The 19,835-nt window shown below is 46.3% G+C and overlaps 2 protein-coding genes across 2 annotated transcripts; both read left to right on the plus strand.

Annotated features, from left to right (window-relative positions):
• The first annotated feature begins 1,792 nt into the window (after window positions 1-1,792).
• Window positions 1,793-15,028, plus strand: dnajc1 (DnaJ (Hsp40) homolog, subfamily C, member 1). The gene is made up of 12 exons (XM_070974661.1): window positions 1,793-2,051; window positions 3,040-3,141; window positions 3,929-3,975; window positions 4,102-4,267; window positions 4,377-4,474; window positions 4,557-4,650; window positions 6,776-6,860; window positions 7,183-7,346; window positions 7,549-7,668; window positions 8,820-8,868; window positions 8,954-9,339; window positions 14,593-15,028. The coding sequence occupies exons 1-12, from the start codon at window positions 1,893-1,895 to the stop codon at window positions 14,659-14,661; spliced, it is 1,539 nt and encodes a 512-aa protein (XP_070830762.1). The 5' UTR covers window positions 1,793-1,892; the 3' UTR covers window positions 14,662-15,028.
• A 1,113-nt stretch (window positions 15,029-16,141) lies between these two features.
• Window positions 16,142-19,731, plus strand: c11h7orf25 (chromosome 11 C7orf25 homolog). Its single transcript, XM_070974662.1, has 2 exons — window positions 16,142-16,234; window positions 18,254-19,731. The coding sequence occupies exon 2, from the start codon at window positions 18,270-18,272 to the stop codon at window positions 19,521-19,523; it is 1,254 nt and encodes a 417-aa protein (XP_070830763.1). The 5' UTR covers window positions 16,142-16,234; window positions 18,254-18,269; the 3' UTR covers window positions 19,524-19,731.
• Window positions 19,732-19,835: the final 104 nt, after the last annotated feature.

Here is a 19,835-nt window from a genome sequence, read left to right on the forward strand (position 1 = left end):
CCCCACACCCGCCCGGCGTCTCACACCTTGGGTGACTCCGGAGAAGAAGAGTCCAACCCCTATCCAGGAGAATGGTTCCAGAGCCGACACTGTGCGCAGAGGTGAGCCCCACCAGATCCAACTGGTAGCGCTCCATCTCACGCACAAGCTCCAGCTCCTTCCCCGACAGGGAGGTGACGTTCCACGTCCACAGAGCCAGCTTCTGCCGCCCAGGTCTGGTCCGTCGAGATCCCCAGCCTTCACTGCCACCCATATGGCAGCGGACCCGACCCCAGCGGTTTCTCCTGCAGCTGGTGGGCCCACAGGATGAAGATGAGGGTGCCACGTTATCTTTTCGGGCTGTGCCCGGCCGGGCTCCGTGGCAAGCCCGACCACCAGGCGCTCACTGACAGGTCCTCCATCCAGGCCTGGCTCCAGACGGGGGCCCCGGGATTCCTCCAGGCCAGGTATCACCTCTTCTTTATCATTTTTTCATGGAGTCTGTATGAACCATACTTAGTCTGGACCCTCACCTTAGACCAATCTGCCATGGGAGACCCTACCAGGAGTGCTAGGCTCCAGACAACATAGCCCTCAGGTTCACCGGGACACACAAACCTCTCCACCACGATAAGGTGATGGTTGCCGGAGAGGCATCGTCACTTTTTTTGCTTAAATAATATATCTAAAACAATATCTAAACAAATAATATGTCTAAACAAAACAAAAAAAGATTGAAGATTTAGTTTTATGTTTCGGAAAACAAAAGGTTTCTTTACTGAAGGTTTTTATGCTAACTAACAATGAATCATTTTCATTAAGAATCTTATTCAGAGTTAGAAATACAGCTATTCATCATTGCAAATCTGACTCATCATTTTCATTCAATATATATTTAACACAGCACATTTAAAGAGATCTGAATGATGTCATCTGACCAATGCATCACAATAGGAATGCTATAATATCAAATATTATCTAAATACACTTCTAGAGTTATGGTAACTTTAAAATAACGTTACCGTCTCTCTTCTCTGGTCTTTATTTATAACCCTGTTTCCAAAAAGTTGGGATGCAGTGTAAAACATAAACAGAAGGGGATGATTTGCACAATACTGAAACTTCATTTTTGATTCAAAAATAGCACAAAGACAACATCAAATGTTGAAACTGAGAATGTCATCATCCTCCTTTTGTTTGAAATAAGTTGGGGCTGTAGATGTTTGCAGTGCAGAGAAAGGCCTTCTTATTCCAGCCAAGAGATGCCAAACCACATTCTGCTTGTCTTCCAGCCGTGACCTGGTCTGCCTGCAGTCCAGACTGTCCCCCACTGAAGATGTTTGGGGCATTATGAAACGTAGAACAGGAGAGTCTGAGCTGTTGAGCAGCTGAAAACATTCATGAAAGAAACGTTCCTCTTTCAGAAAAGCAGTTTGTCTCCTCAGTTCAAGCAGACACAGAGTTTTGCTAAAAGAAGAGCGAAACATGAACATGAACAACTTTAAAACAAGTCGCTGCATCCATCTCTACATTTTCCAAAACAACCAAATTTCTCACTTTCAACATTTGATATGTCGTCTGTGTGCTCTTTTCACTTATATGTTGAATTTCAGTGTTTTACAAACCATCACACTTTACACGCAGTCCAGAGGTTTTTGGAAACGGGCGTGTGGTTCCACATCTTGAATTTCTTCCAGTCTCGGGCTGTAGTTTTATGAACATCCTCCAGATGTCGCTGTGGTCGCCGCTGGAACGCTCACAGAGGACTTTTATTTTGACAGTTTGACCCGGATGCGACTGACATGCATGCAGTGTTTTCCCGGGTCAGTTGTCGCTGAGCTGGCGGACAGACTGCAGCGAGCCTGCGTCAGTGACCCGTTTTTTCCTTGATTTCTTCGAACGGTTTATGGGTGATGGGGGTCTGTGCGGGTCCGTGCGGCTCCTTGCTACTTTGCCTGACCCTGCTGGTCTCTTCGCCCCCCCCTCTGACCGCCTGGGACGCGGATCTGGAGCTGCTGGACTTAGTGGAGGAGATCCCGCAGACCTTCTACCAGTTCCTGTCCCTGGATCAGGTAGGTGCTTACTGCTAATGTCTCCATGGTAACCGCACAGCAGCCGCTAGCTGGATGCTAATGCCGCCTGGTCCACCTCGTCCCTCTCTGCTGTGCTGTGATTGGTTCGTTCAGCTTGGTGCGCCAGGTCAGGTAACGTGGTTGTAGGAGCGCGGCAGTCCAGCAGACATGAGCTCGTGTCCTGCGCGAAAGCAGAAGTTGACTTCTTTTCGGTTTTCAGTCGACGGTTTGGGCAAGCTCAGTGATTGGCTGAAAGGAGTCATACATGCGTGACGTCCACGGGGCAGCAGCAACATGGAGGCTCAACTCTGACGTATCCGAGACATGTCCTGATGTAGAGACATGTCCTGATGTGGACACATGTCCTGATGTGGATACATGTCCTGATGTAGATGAATAATGTGGACACATGTCCTGATGTGGACACATGTCCTGATGTAGATGAATAATGTGGAGACATGTCCTGATGTGGAGACATGTCCTGATGTAGAGACATGTCCTGATGTGGAGACATGTCCTGATGTAGATGAGTGATGTAGAGACATGTCCTGATGTAGAGACATGGCCTGATGTAGATGAGTGATGTGGAGACATGTCCTGATGTAGATGAGTGATGTAGAGACATGTCCTGATGTGGAGACATGTCCTGATGTGGAGACATGTCCTGATGTAGATGAGTGATGTAGAGACATGTCCTGATGTGGAGACATGTCCTGATGTAGAGACATGTCCTGATGTAGATGAGTGATGTAGAGACATGTCCTGATGTAGAGACATGTCCTGATGTAGAGACATGTCCTGATGTAGATGAGTGATGTAGAGACATGTCCTGATGTAGAGACATGTCCTGATGTAAATGAGTGATTTCAGGATTTTTTCTGTCTTTTATCTGTAACACAGTAAAACTGTGTTCAGATTCAGGTGTAAGTAAATGTCTGTCTCTCTCATTGGCTCACTGTCCGTCTTTTTTTGTCCGTGTCTGTCTCAGGATGCATCAGCAGCAGAGATAAAGAAGGCGTATCGACGGCTGTCTCTTTCTCTGCATCCTGACAAGAACAAAGATGAAAACGCTGAAACTCAGTTTAGACAAGTGAGGAAGTCACTACGCGCACACACACTCACACACACACACACACACTCACACACACACACACACACTCACACACACACACACACTCACACACTCACTCACACACACACTCACACACACACACACACTCACACACACTCACACACACACTCACACACACTCACACACTATGTGATGGGGTGAGGGGGTGATGGGAGTGAGGGGGAGATGGGAGTGATGGGGGTGAGGGGGTGACAGGGTGAGGGGGTGATGAGGTGACGGGGTGACAGGGTGAGGGGGTGACAGGGTGATGGGGGTGACAGGGTGAGGGGGTGACAGGGTGAGGGGGTGACAGGGTGATGGGGGTGACAGGGTGAGGGGGTGACAGGGTGAGGGGGTGACAGGGTGACGGGGTGACGGGGTGACAGGGTGACGGGGTGAGGGGGTGACAGGGTGAGGGGGTGACAGGGTGACAGGGTGACGGGGTGACAGGGTGACAGGGTGAGGGGGTGACGGGGTGACAGGGTGACGGGGTGACAGGGTGAGGGGGTGACGGGGTGACAGGGTGACAGGGTGACAGGGTGAGGGGGTGACGGGGTGACAGGGTGACAGGGTGACGGGGTGACGGGGTGATGTGACTAACTTGTGAACTGTCAGTCAGATGAGCTCATGGTCAGCCACTGTTAAGATTTTTATCAGTCAGTAATGAATTAATGGACCGAGCACCAGCTCTGATAATCATGACAGGAAAGATATCAAACTTAATGTTCCCATGATTCACCTTCACAGCGTGTTGTTTCATTTTCAGCTGGTGGCCATCTATGAAGTCCTGAAGGATGAGGAGAGACGACGCAAGTGAGTACATGTGTACCGGCTCTCAGCCAATCAGAGGACAACACCTGCAGCCTCTCCGCAGATCTCCTGCAGGAGCGAGGACCCTGTGATAAGGGATATATAAACAACGTTTTTCTTTGTTGGCAGGTATGATGACATCCTAGTGAACGGGCTTCCTGATTGGCGGCAGCCAGTGTTCTACTACAGACGAGTGAGGAAGATGAGTAATGCTGAGCTGGCCTTCCTCTTCTTCCTCATCCTCACCGTGGGACACTATGCTGTCATTTGGTCCATATACTTAGAGAAACAGTTGGTGAGGCAGCCAATGAGAACACAGCAGATAGACAGGCAGCTAATCACAATGCAGCACGTACTAAGACAAACAGTCATGTGATCTGATCACGAACCCTCCATGTTTCCAGGATGAGCTGCTGAGTAAAAAGAAGAAAGAGAAGAAGAAGAAGCTGAGCTCCAGACCTGCAGAGGACCTCAGGTGTGTCAGCCAGGACCGGAGTGACAGGTACGGGTATGACATCATCTCTGGACTCCCTGTTCTCTTGGTTTGGTTGTGTTTGTTATTGTTTGTTTCTATGTTGTTTCAGAGTTCAGGACAGACCTCACTGGCAGGACATCCTCCCTTTGAAGTTGAGCATCTGGCTTTACCTGTCCATCAAAAACCTGCCACAGACCATCCAGGTACACTACCTGTCCTTCTGTTTACCTGTCCATCAAAAACCTGCTACACACTGTCCAGGTCGTAGGCTTCCCACGAACCTGAAATTCCAGAAAGTTCAGAAATTGGAAAAACGACTCTCAGGCCCTGATATGATTTGGAATGAACAGGAAATTTGGTTTTGAACATATGCAGTTTTGGCAGTTGCGCTGCGCTGCATGCCGTGACAACACATCAGCACGTGCAGTTACGTGGCAGCACGAGCGTCTAATGAGAGAATAGCGGCGCTTCGACCAGCAGGACGAGCATCGGAGGCCCTGAACCGACGCTCGGTCCATCAGTTGCTGCATTCACTGATCTTCTGTGGGCTGGACTGATGTGGTCACTGAGGACCTCGTGCAGCTAGCGTGCTAACACAGGTCAGCTTTTCAAAGCTATGTGGAATAGCAGCTGAATGTAGTTTTGGGGAAACGGCGTGTGCGTATCTCTCCACATTAGGAATCACTTCAGATTGCTTGTGATCAGACAGGTGTACAGAAAGGTAAAGCTATCCAAGGACCTGCATCTCCACAGGAAGCAAAATGTGCTTTCCAAAACCAGAACGAAGAACCTTGAGCAGCCATCAATTGACAGACCCTGTGTGACCATCAGCACTGTATAAGCTCTTCATAATGCAGAGAGGTCACAGGCTAAACACCCCCACGCTTAAACCGCCGCATGTGCTGAACTAGACTGCTCCCATGACCAAGACCATGACCAGCAGTCACTTTTTTGTCAGCTTCATTCCAATCCATCAAAGTGAAAGAGGCGACCTCAGGAAACAAAGTCTTTCAGGTGCTTCTGATCTTAAGCGTGAACAGGACGCTTCTGAGATGGACTTTGGATTTGCAGCAGAGGCAAACTGAAAAGTCAGAAGATCTCAGAAAGGCGTGTGTTTCAGATGAAGATGGATTGTGGAACATTCCTCATCTCGCTCCTGCTCAGCTCTCCCGTGTTGGAAGCATGCAGCATCTATCAGCAAAGACCAGTCTATGCACAGAATGGAGCGGGTCGCTATGTGATGATGTCATAAGCATGGGGCGTTCAGTGACTCGTCTCTGGTCACTCCAGGGCTTAGAGGATTCGACCCCACTCCAGATTCTCCGTGGGAATGAGCTGAAGCATTTATTGCTCCTGTCCCACACAGAGGGGGGCGTTTCAGTCATTTGGTGAATTATTTTAGCTGTTAGGAGTTTGATCACTGTGCTTTCCAGGACTAAACATAAACGACATTTATCGTTTATTTATTTTTTTTGAAAACATAAAGTTGTTCATGTATAATTTATGTGTTATATTCATTCCTGATTTGAGCAGGGAAGCTACGGCTAGCTAAGCCTTCCCGTGACGCACTTGCAGGACATTCAGCAGCCTGATGAATACTTCAGAGTATCACACTGAGTAACTGTGTGTGTGGGCATGTCTGGCTCCAGATGTGATGTTATCTCTTCAGTGTTTTTGCTTTCTTTAGCATTCACATGTTGAAGCACTTGGCTTTGTGTGAAACATGTTTCCTCTCGAAGGAGCAGCAGCCATTTGGAACAGATTGAAAATACTAGCCTTTACTTAAAAAAGAAAAAACGTCCCTCAAAGGACTGGACGCACATGAAGCGACGCTCGGGTTTCCACTCTTAGTGTGTTTGTCATTTGATCTTCCCTGCTCATGTCTCAGAATGTCCTCTTGTTGAAATGAGCATTTAGAAATGGAAAAACAAGTGTGATTTTACACTTTTATCTGACATTACTTTTGAATCGATGCTGATCTTCAAAAAGAACATGGTTGCCATAATGAGGCTCTTTCTGCAGTATGCTACGCCCCAGGATAGGCGGAGTCAAAGAAATGCAGCACATTATGTGGAAAGAGTTCTTCGAGTCTTCTGTATGTGCAAACACCAAAGCATTCATTCCAAAATCCATGTTACCTGCTTCTCACAATGCCCGACTGAGAGCAAAGCATGCTGGACCCTATGGTCCCTATAAAGGCCTACCTATGTTAAGTTAAAAGAAATGGGGTAAGACATTATGGAAAAGTAAAAACGTATGAGAACCCCGGGGTCTGTCCTGGTCTCTGGTGCTGGTCCTAGTTTTAGTCCTGGTCTCTCTGTGTTTCAGGAGGTGAAGCAGTACTATGAGGACTACCAACAGATGAAACAGCAGCAGAGAGAGGAGGCTGAAGCTGAACAGGAAGTTGTCCCAAGTAAATGCTTTTTACATCATTTGCATCCTGGCAGCTGCATGTTCTGTTTATTATGTCTGTATAATAACACACAGACTGTAAACTTCCAGATCAATGATCAGTCAGTGTTTACTGTGTGTGTGTTCAAGGACACCCTGAGAGTTTACACCAGCCAAAGCTTTTAACGAGGAAAACAAACTGACATCATTTTAACTCTTTGCAGCAGCTGCATTGGGGTTAGAGGCGGTTGAACGCACCAGGTGCAGTGTACACAGATCAGTTACAGTCTGAGCTCTGTCACCTGAAGATGCTTAGTTTAACCTCCTGTCCTCTGTCTGTGCAGGAGAGAAGAGGCCAAAGGTCAAAAAGCCAAAAGTAGAGTTTCCTGTTTACGAACCATCATCAGAGAACCTGAGCTACCAGAGTTATGACCAAACAACTTCCATTGAGGAGATCGAGGACCAGATGGATGACTGGCTGCAGGAACGAAGACCTGCCAAGAAAAAGGTGGGATGTTATTGATCATTTATTATTCTGGCCAGTTCGTACTTGGGTAATGTTAAAGAACATCTGGTGGCAAACAAACAAACCTGATCTTTATACAGCTCATCAATATTTCAGTTGAAATGTTCTCAGGCTGCAGACTGGACTGAAGTGAACTACAGGTGTGACAGACACCTGAATGATGTCACTTTCTCTGCGTTCTCAGGCTGCAGACTGGACAGAGGATGAGCTCAGCCTCCTCAGCAGGTTGATGGTTAAATTCCCAGGAGGCTCTCCAGGTCGCTGGGAGAAGATTGCTCAAGAGCTGGGCCGATCGGTGGCTGATGTAAGCCTCTTTGAACTGGTTTAAAACAGCTTTGCTTGAATAATACCGCGGTCTGTGTCTTGTTTGAGACAGAGGCTCAGCAGAGTCACGCTGCCGTCGCCCTGTTTGGGCTGCAGTGTGTGCACGTATGTATGTTCTGCAACATGTAAACCAGGAGACATCCAGAGGTACTGACCACTGCCACCAGACCCTGAAGAGTTAACGAAGACGGCCCAACAATTCCCAGAGTACTCAGCATCTCAGGGGGAATCTTATCCACACCTGGTGGCTCTGGGGAGATTTTCAACTACGTCAGTGACGTCTGCCAGAGAAATGAACCACCTTAAGCACCCAAAGGCTGCAAGAAGGCCAGTTTGAGCTTTTGTTCTGTGCATAACAACATAAAATGAACGTCTTCCTCTCCCACCTGGTGTCTTTCGCCCTGGGCATCTTTGGAAAGGGGTTAAGCCTTGTTCAGCAATTGGTTCAAGATCCCGTACTGTGTATAGAGCCCGACTCGATTTAGTCAGCAAACCTCCACCTCCCACATCAATTCTGGCTGCTTCTCTATTAGAGAGGTGCTATTCCACCTCCCTACATCCAGTTTTTTGGAGCCTTGGGTAATTGCCAACACCCCTGACCCTTACGTCTAGCCTTGCAGGTAGTGGGCCCACAAGGCAATTGGATTTAGGTCTGACCACCAGGCTCCACCCATCATGCCCCCCCAGGCCTGGTTCAATAACAGGGCCACCACCTTTCTCAATCAGATGAGGGTTAGGGTTAGGGCTAGGCTTTATAAGGATTCTGGGCTCTCTCTTGGTTTGATCGGTTTTCTTTGTTCATCTTACCAGGAGCTGTTGCCCCCAGCAACACAACTCCATGGGTCATAGGGGTATTCAAACCCCTCCACCATGATAAGGGAGCAGAACATGAAGGGGTCAATGAAAGGATGTAGCATTTTAATCAGAAACACTTGGACTTTAGGAGAGAGAAGTCTTTGTTTTGATGGAGCTGGCATAAGAGCTAGTTACTCACAACTGCTTCCTGTCTGTGGTGGACACACAGACGACATTGATGTCCATGAGAAATATGTGACTGACAGAGAACAAATATTAAATGTTAGACTGTTCCTTTAAACACCACAAACTGACTTAAACTGTTTTCCACAACAGGTGACAACTAAAGTCAAACACATGAAAGACAACGTGAGCCACAGCTCAGGTAAACGCTGCTGATGTTCAGCTGTCACTCTCAGGTTCTGCTGTCACTCGTCTGTCAGGTCTGCTAAACCTTGGCTGTATTTCAGGTCTGGTGAAACTGTCAGAGCTGAAGGGACCTCTTCTTCCTGTGAGGTTACTCCCTGTTGCTGACAGTGTAATGTCCCAGAGAGCAGGTGGGGCCTGTGAAGAGGAGGAGGAGGAAGAGGCAGCCGCAGCAGTCAGGAGGAGAACCAGGAAGTTAGGCACCCCAGAAGGGGTGGAGGGGAAAGTCAGAGGTCGTCGGCAGAAAGATTTCAATCCGGCGGCTGTGGAGGAAGAGGAGACAGAACCTCAGGAGAGTAGGGAGAAGACAGAGCCCTCTGTCTGGACTCAGAACCAACAGAAGCTGCTGGAACTCGCTCTGCAACAGTTCCCCCGAGGAACTGCAGAACGCTGGGACCGTATTGCCAAGGTGGTCCCGGGGAAGACCAAGGTGAGGGCTCAGACGCGTGAACAGTCTACGTGTCACCTGTGTCAGGTGCTCAGTGTGACGTATGGTGGATAGGTTTATCTGCAGTTTCAAATTGTTTGATTGATAATCTGACTTTATTGAACTAGTGAACATCCTCACTATGATAAAGACTTGTTCCACTGGAGAGCTAGCAGCAGGCATAACACAAAAAACAGATGTTACAAAGCAAACGAGACACATTTGTAATCAGATCAAATTTAAAGATAATAGTCAAAGACCACAAAATGCGGAAGTTCACAAGGATAAGGTGGCAGTGTGTTCAGATTATGGTGGAACTGTGAGGCTCTCCCAGTGACTGTTCGCCATTGTTCCTCATGGGATTCATGGGTGGAGTCTGCAGATAAGTTATTGGCCAATAGATTTAAGTGATCAACCACAGCTAGAGTCAGTGAGCAGGTAAGACCAGATAAAACTTTATCAATCCCACACTGGGGAAATTACATTTTTACAGTGGCAATGTATAAAAAGAGCACATAGAATGATCAAAAAGGACAATAAAAAAGGATATATGGATAATAAGTACAGTGTTTGTACTGCACAGTAGAAAAAATACACAACACAGTAGAAATTGTGTCATATTGCACAAGATGTGATGGATATGAGCATAAGTTAGCATAAATAACAGTAGTGCTATTCTGTCCTCAGTGTGTGTGTGTACACAAATCGACAGACAGCTAACAGGCTTCAAGAGAAAGTCGGAGGCTGGAGTAAAACTGAACGCTGTCATTCTCATGAAAGGATTTTGTAAAACTGAAATGATACAGAAGGAGCACCAATTACTGGATGCTATTTAAACAACGATTGTAAGTCCACAGACATACAATTATGTAAATTATTTAAACAGCTACAAAGTTATGATATAAAAAACTACATTCAAGTGATATGTAAATAGCTGTACATAACTAAATATGTAAATAATAAAAGAGCTCGGTCTGTACCAGCTCTGTATGGAAAGTGTCCTGAGACAACTTCTGTTGTGATTTGGCGCTATACAAATAAAATTGAATTGAATTAAATTGAAATAATGTACATAAAGTTCAGCTTAAAATATTAGTAGAAACAGTACTGGCATACTTCCAGCAGGAAAGCCATCAATACAATAGAAACACTCATAGCTAGTTGTAAACATTTAAATGTAATATAAGCAAATGAATTACATGACACTTGTATACTATTATCAGCTGTAAATGTAAACAACTTACAAGCGATGCTTACCAAGGCACACACAGTGGAAGGAAAGAATAAAGAAGGTGGAGCTGCAAGCTGACCACATGTAACAACTACAGAAATTCCTGATTAGAATCCCTGAACTATGACCTGCTGTGTCACATGACTAAAACAACCAATGAAACATTACGAGAAGCGAAAAAGGAGAATAATGAATTGCTCCCAAATGACCACAAGAGGAACAAAATAAACAAAGAACATGACAAGTGCAATGAAAGTAGGTTTGTGATATGAAACATCATCAACGCAGTGCTACGTTAAATGATACTAGAGTGAAACAGGCTAAATGTGCATCCTGACGTCCTCCTCTCACCCACCTCCTTGATGGTGTCCAGTGGGCAGTCCAGGACAGAGCCAGCTCCCCTGACCAGTTTGTTCAGTCTTTTCCTGTCCCTCTCAAAGTTTCCACCGCCGTAGCAGAGGAAACTGCAGATGCCACCACAGAGTCATAAAAAGCTTTTAACGGTGACCTACATACTCATACTCATACAAAGGACCTCAGTCTTCTCAGCAGGTGGAGTCGACTTTGGCTTCTTGTGTTGTTTGTCCAGTCCAGTTTGTTGTTGAGGTGACAGCCCAAGTATTTGTACTGGTTCACAACCTCAATGTTCAAACCCTGGATGTTCACCGGTGTCATCCACGGCACATTCATGCAGAAAGCTACCACTATCTCCTTTGTCTTGCTGGCATTCATGTGCAGGGGGTTCAGTCCACACCAGGGATGGGAATTGATAAGATTTCTACGATTCCGATTCCATATTTGATTCTGCTTAACGATTCAATTCTTTATCAATTCTCTTATCGATTCTCATTTGGAAAAAAGGAAAACAAACAGGTCGATTAGCATCAGCTTTGTTTAGTTTAAAAGTAACATGACTTAACAAACCCAACAGTGAGGTCTTAAGAGGCCCTCAGCCTAGGACTCCTCGATGGGCTGCCAGGGGGTCCCCAGAAAAATGTATTTGTTTTGAAAATAAATATAAAATAATAAGAAGAAGAAAATAAATATTCTTCTGTAGAAATTAACAAAATACAACATAAATTATTCTGTGGCAATTACACAAGAATGTCCAGTAACATGTTCAACATTTTTCTAATAGAAATTTAAATTCCCCTTTTTAAAAGGAAATATGAGGTGAGCACTCAAAAATGAAACTACGTCAGCCAGTGACAAATACAGTCACGTCAGTGGAACTGTGCATTGTGCAATTCTGCAAACATTAACTATGAAGAATTAATTCTTTTGCAGAAAAATAAGCATATCTGCTTTTTCAGGAAGGATATGCAATCTTTCTGGACTTATGGTGTCTCCAGCTGTGGAGGACACCCTCTCAGACAGGGTGGAGGACGCCTGGACACACACAAAGCTTTCAGTCAGTCTCTCTCTTGCTCCACCACCATGGGTGGCGTTATCCTTGTAGGGGATGGGGGGCAGGCTTCTGTACAGCTGGATTTCCTGATCCACTCGGTGAAAAGAGAAGCTTAGACTTAGACTCCTTCTTAATTGATCCCAATTTGGGAAATTATTTAAGCTAGAGGTAGACGTGAACTGGAGCAAGTACTGCCAGCCTCTGAGCCAGTCAGACTCTGTCTCTCGTCATGGTCATTTAATGTATGCATGGGAAGGCATTCATTTGACGTTAACAGTTAGTAATAGCAGGTTTTACAATGAGGCTAACGGCTAAACATAATAGGCAGTGTTAGTTACTTAGTTACCTGCAGTATTAACAGCAGAGGACGTGCTAACGTTGCTGCTGCTGCTGCTGGGTTGAGATTCAAAATTGGCAAACGCTTCCAAGGAATTGAAACACTGGGAACCGGTTCTCAACAAGAACCGGTTTTCGATTCCCATCCCTAGTCCACACCAGTTGGCAAAGTTGGGGACAGCCTCCCTGTATTCCAGTTTGTTCACCTGTGATACATGTCTAACGATGGCTCTATCATCGGAGAACTTCTGGATGTGGCAGCTGTCGGTGTTGTGTCTGAAATCTGATGAGTAGAGGGTGAAGAGGAAAGGAGAGAGCGCTGTCCCCTGTGGAGCCCCCGTGCTGCAAACTACCAAATCAGACATGCAGTCACGAAGCCTCACATACTGTGGTCTGTTGGTGAGGTAGTCGATGGTCCACAAAGCCAGTTGGTAGTCCACTCCAGCTCCTTCCCCAGCTTCCCCCTGAGCTGTGATGGCTGGATTGTGTCAAACAAAACAAAAAAAACATGACCCTTGCTGTGCTCCCAGTGTTCTCCAGGTGGGAAAAAGATCAGTGGAACAGGTAGATGACTGCATCCTCCACACCAATGCCTGGTTGATATGCCAACTGTAGGAGGTCCAGCTCGCTGCTCACCAGGTAATGGAGGTGGTTCAGTATGATCCTTTCCATCGTCTTCATCAGGTGGGAAGTTAAGGCTACTGGGCTGAAGTGGTTCGGCTTCCTAGGATGTGCTGTCTTTAGGACTGAAACCACATGGGAAGTTGCCCAAAGGGCTGGAACTCCCTCCAGACTGAGGCTCATGTTGCAGATGTGCAGGATGACCCAGCAAAGCTGATCTATACAGTCTCTGAGCAGTCTGGAGCTGATGCCATCCAGGCCTGTAGCTTTCCTCGCCTCTACCTGATCTGCACTCGTTTATTCACCAAAGTTATGTATGCGTGGAGCAGATGAACCAGGTTGTGATCAGAACGACCCAGTGGGGGGAGGGTGAAGAACTGTAAGCATCCTTAGTGTTTGCATACAGGAAGTCCAGTGGTCTCTTGTCTCTGGTGTGGCATTTAACATACTCAGTGACGGTGGGGAGAGTGGAAGAAGGTGTGATTGAAGTCTTCAGAGATGAGGAGGAGGGCCTGGGGGTGCGATGTTTGTAGCTGTGAAACTACAGCGTGTAGTAGCTTGCATGCTGCTGCAGCATCAGCCAATGAGGGGATATAAACAATTATCGAGGTGACGTGTGATAACTCCCCCGAGAGATAATATGTCCGAAAGCAAACAGCTCACTGTCTTTGGTGCAGCACTGCTCCTTTATACTAATGTGTCCTGGGTTAAACCATCACTAAGCCCCCACCTTTCCTCTTACCGCTCTCTGCACCCTCCTGTCCGCTACTGTCAGCAGTTGAAAATTGTCCCACATAACACGCGAGTCCGGCGTGAGTTCATTCAGCCACGTCTCCATGAAACACATCATGCTACACTCCTGGTACTCCCTCTGCAACCTGATTAGTGTTGTTAGCTCTTCCAGCTTATAAGAGATGGTATGGATGGTTTGTGCCATCTTGACTTCTCAAAGCACTTCGCTCCAGATCTTCATCCCCTCCTCCTTCTCCTTATTTCTGTGGGGATTTCCAGTCTTTCCACTGGGAGTATGTACGTGTTGCATGGTGCTATTAGCTTTTCCTGAGTGTAAACAGTACTTACTTAATCATTGAACTTTATTGTTTGTTGTAATTTTATCTTTTTATAAAGTCAGTCTTCATGTATTTCCAGAATTACAAACAAAATTACACCATGGCAGCCAGTTCACATGAAGTAAGAAAAAATAATGTATTTCAAAGTATAAAAAAACATTTTCCTCGTCATCAAACTGGCCTCCTTCAGTCTGGGAGCTTGTGTTCAGTCCTGATCTGGTCATGTTCACTGGAGGCAGCTGAGATGGTTCTGTTACCTGCGGTGTAAACCTCAACAGTCCCCCGGAGCTCCGTGCTCCTGGTCAAGACCGACTCCAGTCAGCTAACTGGGCCACTAGCAGTACAGCTAACTGAGCTAACCGGCTAACAGCAGCTAGCAGCTACAGCCAAAGATACAGAGAAACAATGTCGTCTGCATAAAGGAGAACATTTCCAAACAACAATCAAATATTTAAAAGACATTGCCTCAGAACTGAACTCTGAAGGACACTCGTGGACACATTTAGCCAGGTGATTTTGATCCCCAACGACATGAACCCACTGTGCTATTTATTGATAAACTGATTGATCTCTGTCCTCGTCTTTTCCAGGAGGAGTGTATGATTCGTTATAAGATGTTGGCGGAGCTTGTTCAGAAGAGGAAACAAGCCAAGAGCTGATAAAAGGGTGTGACCCCTGACTCCGCCTCCTCCTGCTATGACCTCTGACCTCCTGACAGTTGAATCATCTAAAAGATGTGACAATTAACCGGGTGACCTGTCAGATTAACTGTCAGGAGTGTTTTATTGTTCTGTCCAGGTGAGCCGCCTCCTGACTGAACTGAATTACAGTTAGTTTTGTTATTGTTATCTGTGTGACGTGGCGTCTCACCTGCTCAGGTGTGTTTTTTTTAAACTCATGTCAAGGAAGTAACTAGTTTGAATCCACCTGATTGCTGACCTCACAGCTTCATGTGCCTTAGCTCTGTTCAGCATGCTGTCAATCAAATTTTATTCAGCTGATCAATAAAAAGTATTTATTATCTCCTACCGTTTGTTTTCATTGTTTCAGCCACAGTTAAAGTAACATGTTTATCATATCAATAATAAACGGTCTGTCTGTCTGTCTGTCTGTCTGTCTGTCTGTCTGTCTGTGTACGTTATACAAATATACATCTATGCCAGCAACACATTTCAAACAATTTGGGACAGGAGCAGCAAAAGTCTGGGAAAGTAGTGGAATGCTCCAGAAACACCTGTTTGGAATATTCCACAGGTAAACAGACTCATAACAGGTGAGAGTATCATGATTGTGTATGAAAGGGGCATCCTGGAAACACACTTTATGAACACATGAATGGATGACGGAGATGAACACATGGACTCAGAGACACTTCAGGAAACTTACAGTAAACACACTGATTGGAAATGACTGTCTTTCTATACATTTTAAGCATTTTTGGAATTGGGCTGTATACATGTATGAACACAGTTGGTCGTGTGTGTTTGAAGGAAAACTGCCCCACCCACTTTCAGGTGAGACGCAGTTCATGTCCAATGAGCCTTTTCCCTGTGTGGTTACAGAAAACTCTGGAATCACTTCCGATTAAGGCAACAAATAAAAGTGCAGTTTAATACTTTTATAGAAAAGAAATATACCGACTGAAACATGCAAATTAATTTTAGATTTTGTGTGTAAAGTGTTGAGATATTTTCTCAGCTTTAGAAATGAAGTTGTGGTCTGTAGGAACTCTCTGTGCAAACTTCAGTCTTGTGGATCCAGTGACCCCCCAGGACCTACTGCGGGTGATGATGACAATATATTGAAGAGTAATAAAACAAGGCACTGTCAAATATATTTCAGTTATATGTCAATACTGTATCTTTACTGTATATCAGAGAGCATAATGGAGGAACTGAGAAGATGAAAAACAAACAGGAGTCTTGGAGCCTGAAGTCACCAGAAGAAGTTTAACTTTTACTGAAATTGTACATGTCCAAAACTTGCACACAAACATGGCAAAATTCACATTCATTTTAGAAGAAGAAGAAGAAGAAGAAGAAGAAGAAGAAGAAGAAGAAGAAGAAGAAGCAGGAGGAGGAGGAGGAGGAGGAGGAAGTGGTATCATTGTTCTTCCTCCTGGAGGAAACGTACGTTGTCAGTTAGCATTAGCATTAGCATTAGCATTGATGTTGCAGTTAGCCAAAATCTGAAGACGAACCTGCGTATTTAAGTCAACACGTCACTGCTGCCGTAAGTGAACATTATATTGTATGTATGTATGTTTTCTGAACGTTTTAACTTGTTTCAACTGCTGCTGAAAGAGCAGAAATACGAAAGAATAGACTTCAATCTGCCGAAATTAATCTAAGCCGTCTGACGTCAGATTTCACAGCGAAAACGGTGTTAGCACCAGAGCTAACGAGCTGTTATTAATGCTGAGATGTCATGACAACACTTGAATTGTGTCTGTCTGTGTGCTTTTACAGATATTTGAGCAGTACTGAACAGTTTATAATAGAGAGCAAACAGTTAAAGAAGACTTGAAAAGTTCACTGTCACACCAGACTCCAGCCAAAAACTTCACATTTAACGGACTCAGCAGGTCAGGGTTTGGCGTGCTGGTGTCCGAAATACACGCGGAAGTAAGAGTCAGACTGTCCTTTGGTCCTTATTGAAACTGCTGGATGAGAGACAGAATCACAATGTGGATCAGTTATTGACAGACCAACGTTCATTTCCTGACATTTATCTAAAGAGCGGAACGATAAGTGATAGAAAATTAACCGGGCTGTTTTTCTCATAGTTGGTTATTTGTGTTTCTGACCTCGTCCTTAAATAAGGTTTATAGTTTTGAATCAGGACTTTCAGTGTTTGGATTCAGGAACTGGTCTTGTTCTTGTGTTGTTGTTGTTGTTGTTGTTGTTGTTGTTGTTGTTGTTATGTGTCAGGTACATACTGTTTACATGATATAACCTTTCATCACTGTGTTGTACCATTTTGCATTAAAACATCGTTCAGGATTAATTAAAGGTAGAATGTGTAACAATTTGAATGAGCGTGATCATGAGAACATGAAGAAACAGTCTGTCAGAGGCGTGTTTGTGCCGCACAGACATGAAGTGAAGTTAGCATGCTAACAGCTAGCTGCAGCCCTCCTGCCTACCTGCACAGGTGATAGTCTGATCGCTCGGCCCCTCGTAGTTCCAGCTGGCAGATGTTTGAGTGTGCTGCCTTTCACAGTTCTCTGAGCTTTTTAGTCTAACAAAGGAAAGAAATTGTCAAAGTTCACCAAACTCAAAAGAGTCATTGCAGAACAAACTTGATTCAGACTCGACAGAAACAGAATCACGCTCATCAAACTGTCTTTCGCTGTTCCAACAATCAGCAGCTCTGCTTTGCTGCTGGAGTCAGATGAAAATATTCCGCCTCTAGAGGCTGCTTCTCCCCTCGCTGCTCTCCCAGTTCACAGGTCTCCTGTCCTGGTCTGCCGTGTCCTCGTCGTCCCTGGAGTCAGAGTCCTGGTCTGACTCACCGTTTTCCCCATCATCAAAGTGGCCTCCAGGCTCCTTCGGTCTGGAGCTTGTGTTCGGTCCTGATCCGGTCGTGTTCTCTGGATGCGGCTGAGCCGGTTCTGTTGTCCGCAGTGTAAACACCAACAATCCCCCAGAGATCTGAGCTGTCAGGGCAGAATCCTGTCAGCTAACTGAGCCGCTAGCTGCACAGCTAACTGAGCTAACCAGCTAACAGCAGCTAGCAGCTACAGCTAAAGATATCTACAGCCAAGAGCAGTGAGCAGCATTTCCTGTTTGTTTGGAGTGACCTTGGACAGGTGGTCACATCCTCCACGTTGCACCTTTAAGTTCTCCTTAAGATCTCGTTTTATTGTCTTGTTTTTATGACATGTTGTCTTGTGATAATTTGGCTTTTTGGACCCAGAGGTCCTAATTACAGGATAAAGAAGGAAGGTGATGCTGTGTTGACACTCATTGATATAAATGGGGTGGACACAATAATAGGAACACCTGCCATTATGAGTCAACAGATCACGAAGCCACCTTCATGTTTAGTCTGTTGTAGGAGTGTCGGATCAGACTGACTCATTTTCGGCTGGTCCTAACAAACTGGACACTGAGTGTAGGAGTTGAGGCAAAGTCCAGCTGCTCCAGGAGTTCTCATGATCTAGCTTTCTTATCATGACTCATCAGTAAATGAGTTTGGTCACATTCAGGTGTTGACATCTCTGTCTGTCTGTGTGTCTGTCCTCCTCAGGTACGATGTAGCAGTCATGTCTCTGCAGATGATGTTGCAGGAGAGAATCAGCTCTGCTCAGGTGTTGCTCCAGCGGATGGAGCAGCTCTGTCAGGGTGTGGAGGGTCACCAGAAGCTCTGTGGTAAACTCCGAGCAGAGCTGCGCTTCCTGCGGCGGGTGGAGGCTGGAGAGCTGCAGTTAAAAGAGTCTCATTTGCACAGCACTAACCTGACTCACCTGACGGCCATTGTGGAGTCCGCCAAGAGCCTGGAGGGCGTGGTCGCCCTGCTGCACGTCTTCACCTACCAGGACGCTGCTGGCTGCAGGCAGACGCTGGTGGTGGACGTAGTGGCTAACGGGGGACACACTTGGGTGAAGGCTGTGGGCAGGAAGGCGGAGGCTCTGCACAACATCTGGCAAGGTCGGGGCCAGTATGGAGACAAGAGCATCATCAGGCAGGCCAAGGACTTCCTGCAGGCAAGCCGCCAACAGCCCGTCCAGTACCGACACCCCCACATCGTCTTTGCCTTCTACAATGGGGTCTCCTCACCCATGGCCAACCGCCTCAGGGACATGGGCATCTTTGTTCGCGGGGACATCGTCGCCGTCAATGCCATGGTGACGGAGGAGGGAGGAGATGAAGAGGTGGAGGAGGAGGAGGAGGAGGAGGAGGAGGAGCCAGCTGAAGATATTGAGGAGGAGGAGGAGGAATCTGAGCTGACACGAGTTGACCGTGGCACGGTGGTGGCCAGCTTGGCGTTTCCCACTCAGGTGCAGGTGGAGGAGTGTCAACGCATTAACCTCGACATCACCACACTCATCACATACGTGTCATCGCTGAGTCATGGCCGCTGTCACTTCACCTTCAGGGAGCCAGTCCTGACGGAGCAGGCGGCGCAGGAGCGCCACCAGCAGGTGCTGCCACAGCTCGATGCGTTCATGCAGGGGAAAGAGCTGTTCGCCTGCCGTGCTGCCGTCCATGACTTCCAGGTGATCCTGGACACGCTGGGGGGACCAGGAGAGAAGGAACGCGCTCAGAAGCTGCTTGCTCGTCTCCATATCGTTGATGACCAGCCTTCGGAGCGCACGCTGCACCTCACACCCAGCGCCAAAGTCAACCACCGCTCAATCATGATCTTCGGCACCGGAGACTCACTGAGAGCCGTTACCATGACGGCAAACAGCCGATTTGTAAGGGCAGCAGCCAATCAGGGTGTCCGATACAGCGTGTTCATCCACCAACCAAGAGCTCTGACCGAGGGCAAGGAGTGGAGAGCCTCTCCCATCTGACAGAGGCAACACCCTCCCAAGACAGACACTTCCTGTGCAGGGGCTGATGGGAGTTTGATTGTCAGCTGATAATAAAAAGGTGTAATAAGAAGCATGATGTTTATGTTAATGTTTCAGAGTTCATGTAAATAGAATCTGATAGCTGACTGTTATGTTTGGTGAATGATTTCAGAATCTATATTCTAAGATCAATAAAGAATCACTGTAACTTCCTGCTTGGCTGCCATTTGTTATAGGAGGTCACATGGTGTCAGGTCACCAGGTAGCAGATGGGTGTGTCCTCATGACCATTCATGTTCAGACTGAAATTAT

The sequence above is a fragment of the Chaetodon trifascialis genome, chromosome 11 (assembly GCF_039877785.1).
Source record: "Chaetodon trifascialis isolate fChaTrf1 chromosome 11, fChaTrf1.hap1, whole genome shotgun sequence".
Classification (NCBI taxonomy): Eukaryota; Metazoa; Chordata; class Actinopteri; order Chaetodontiformes; family Chaetodontidae; genus Chaetodon; species Chaetodon trifascialis.

What these genes read in the sequence shown, in the direction of transcription:
- dnajc1 (XM_070974661.1), top strand. Translation starts at nt 1,893, where the DNA reads ATGGGGGTCTGTGCGGGTCCGTGCGGCTCCTTGCTACTTTGCCTGACC. An exon ending in TATACTTAGAGAAACAGTTG is followed by an intron (nt 4,268 to 4,376) that starts GTGAGGCAGCCA and finishes CCATGTTTCCAG; the next exon opens with GATGAGCTGCTGAGTAAAAA. An exon ending in CAACGTGAGCCACAGCTCAG is followed by an intron (nt 8,869 to 8,953) that starts GTAAACGCTGCT and finishes GCTGTATTTCAG; the next exon opens with GTCTGGTGAAACTGTCAGAG.
- c11h7orf25 (XM_070974662.1), top strand. Translation starts at nt 18,270, where the DNA reads ATGTCTCTGCAGATGATGTTGCAGGAGAGAATCAGCTCTGCTCAGGTG.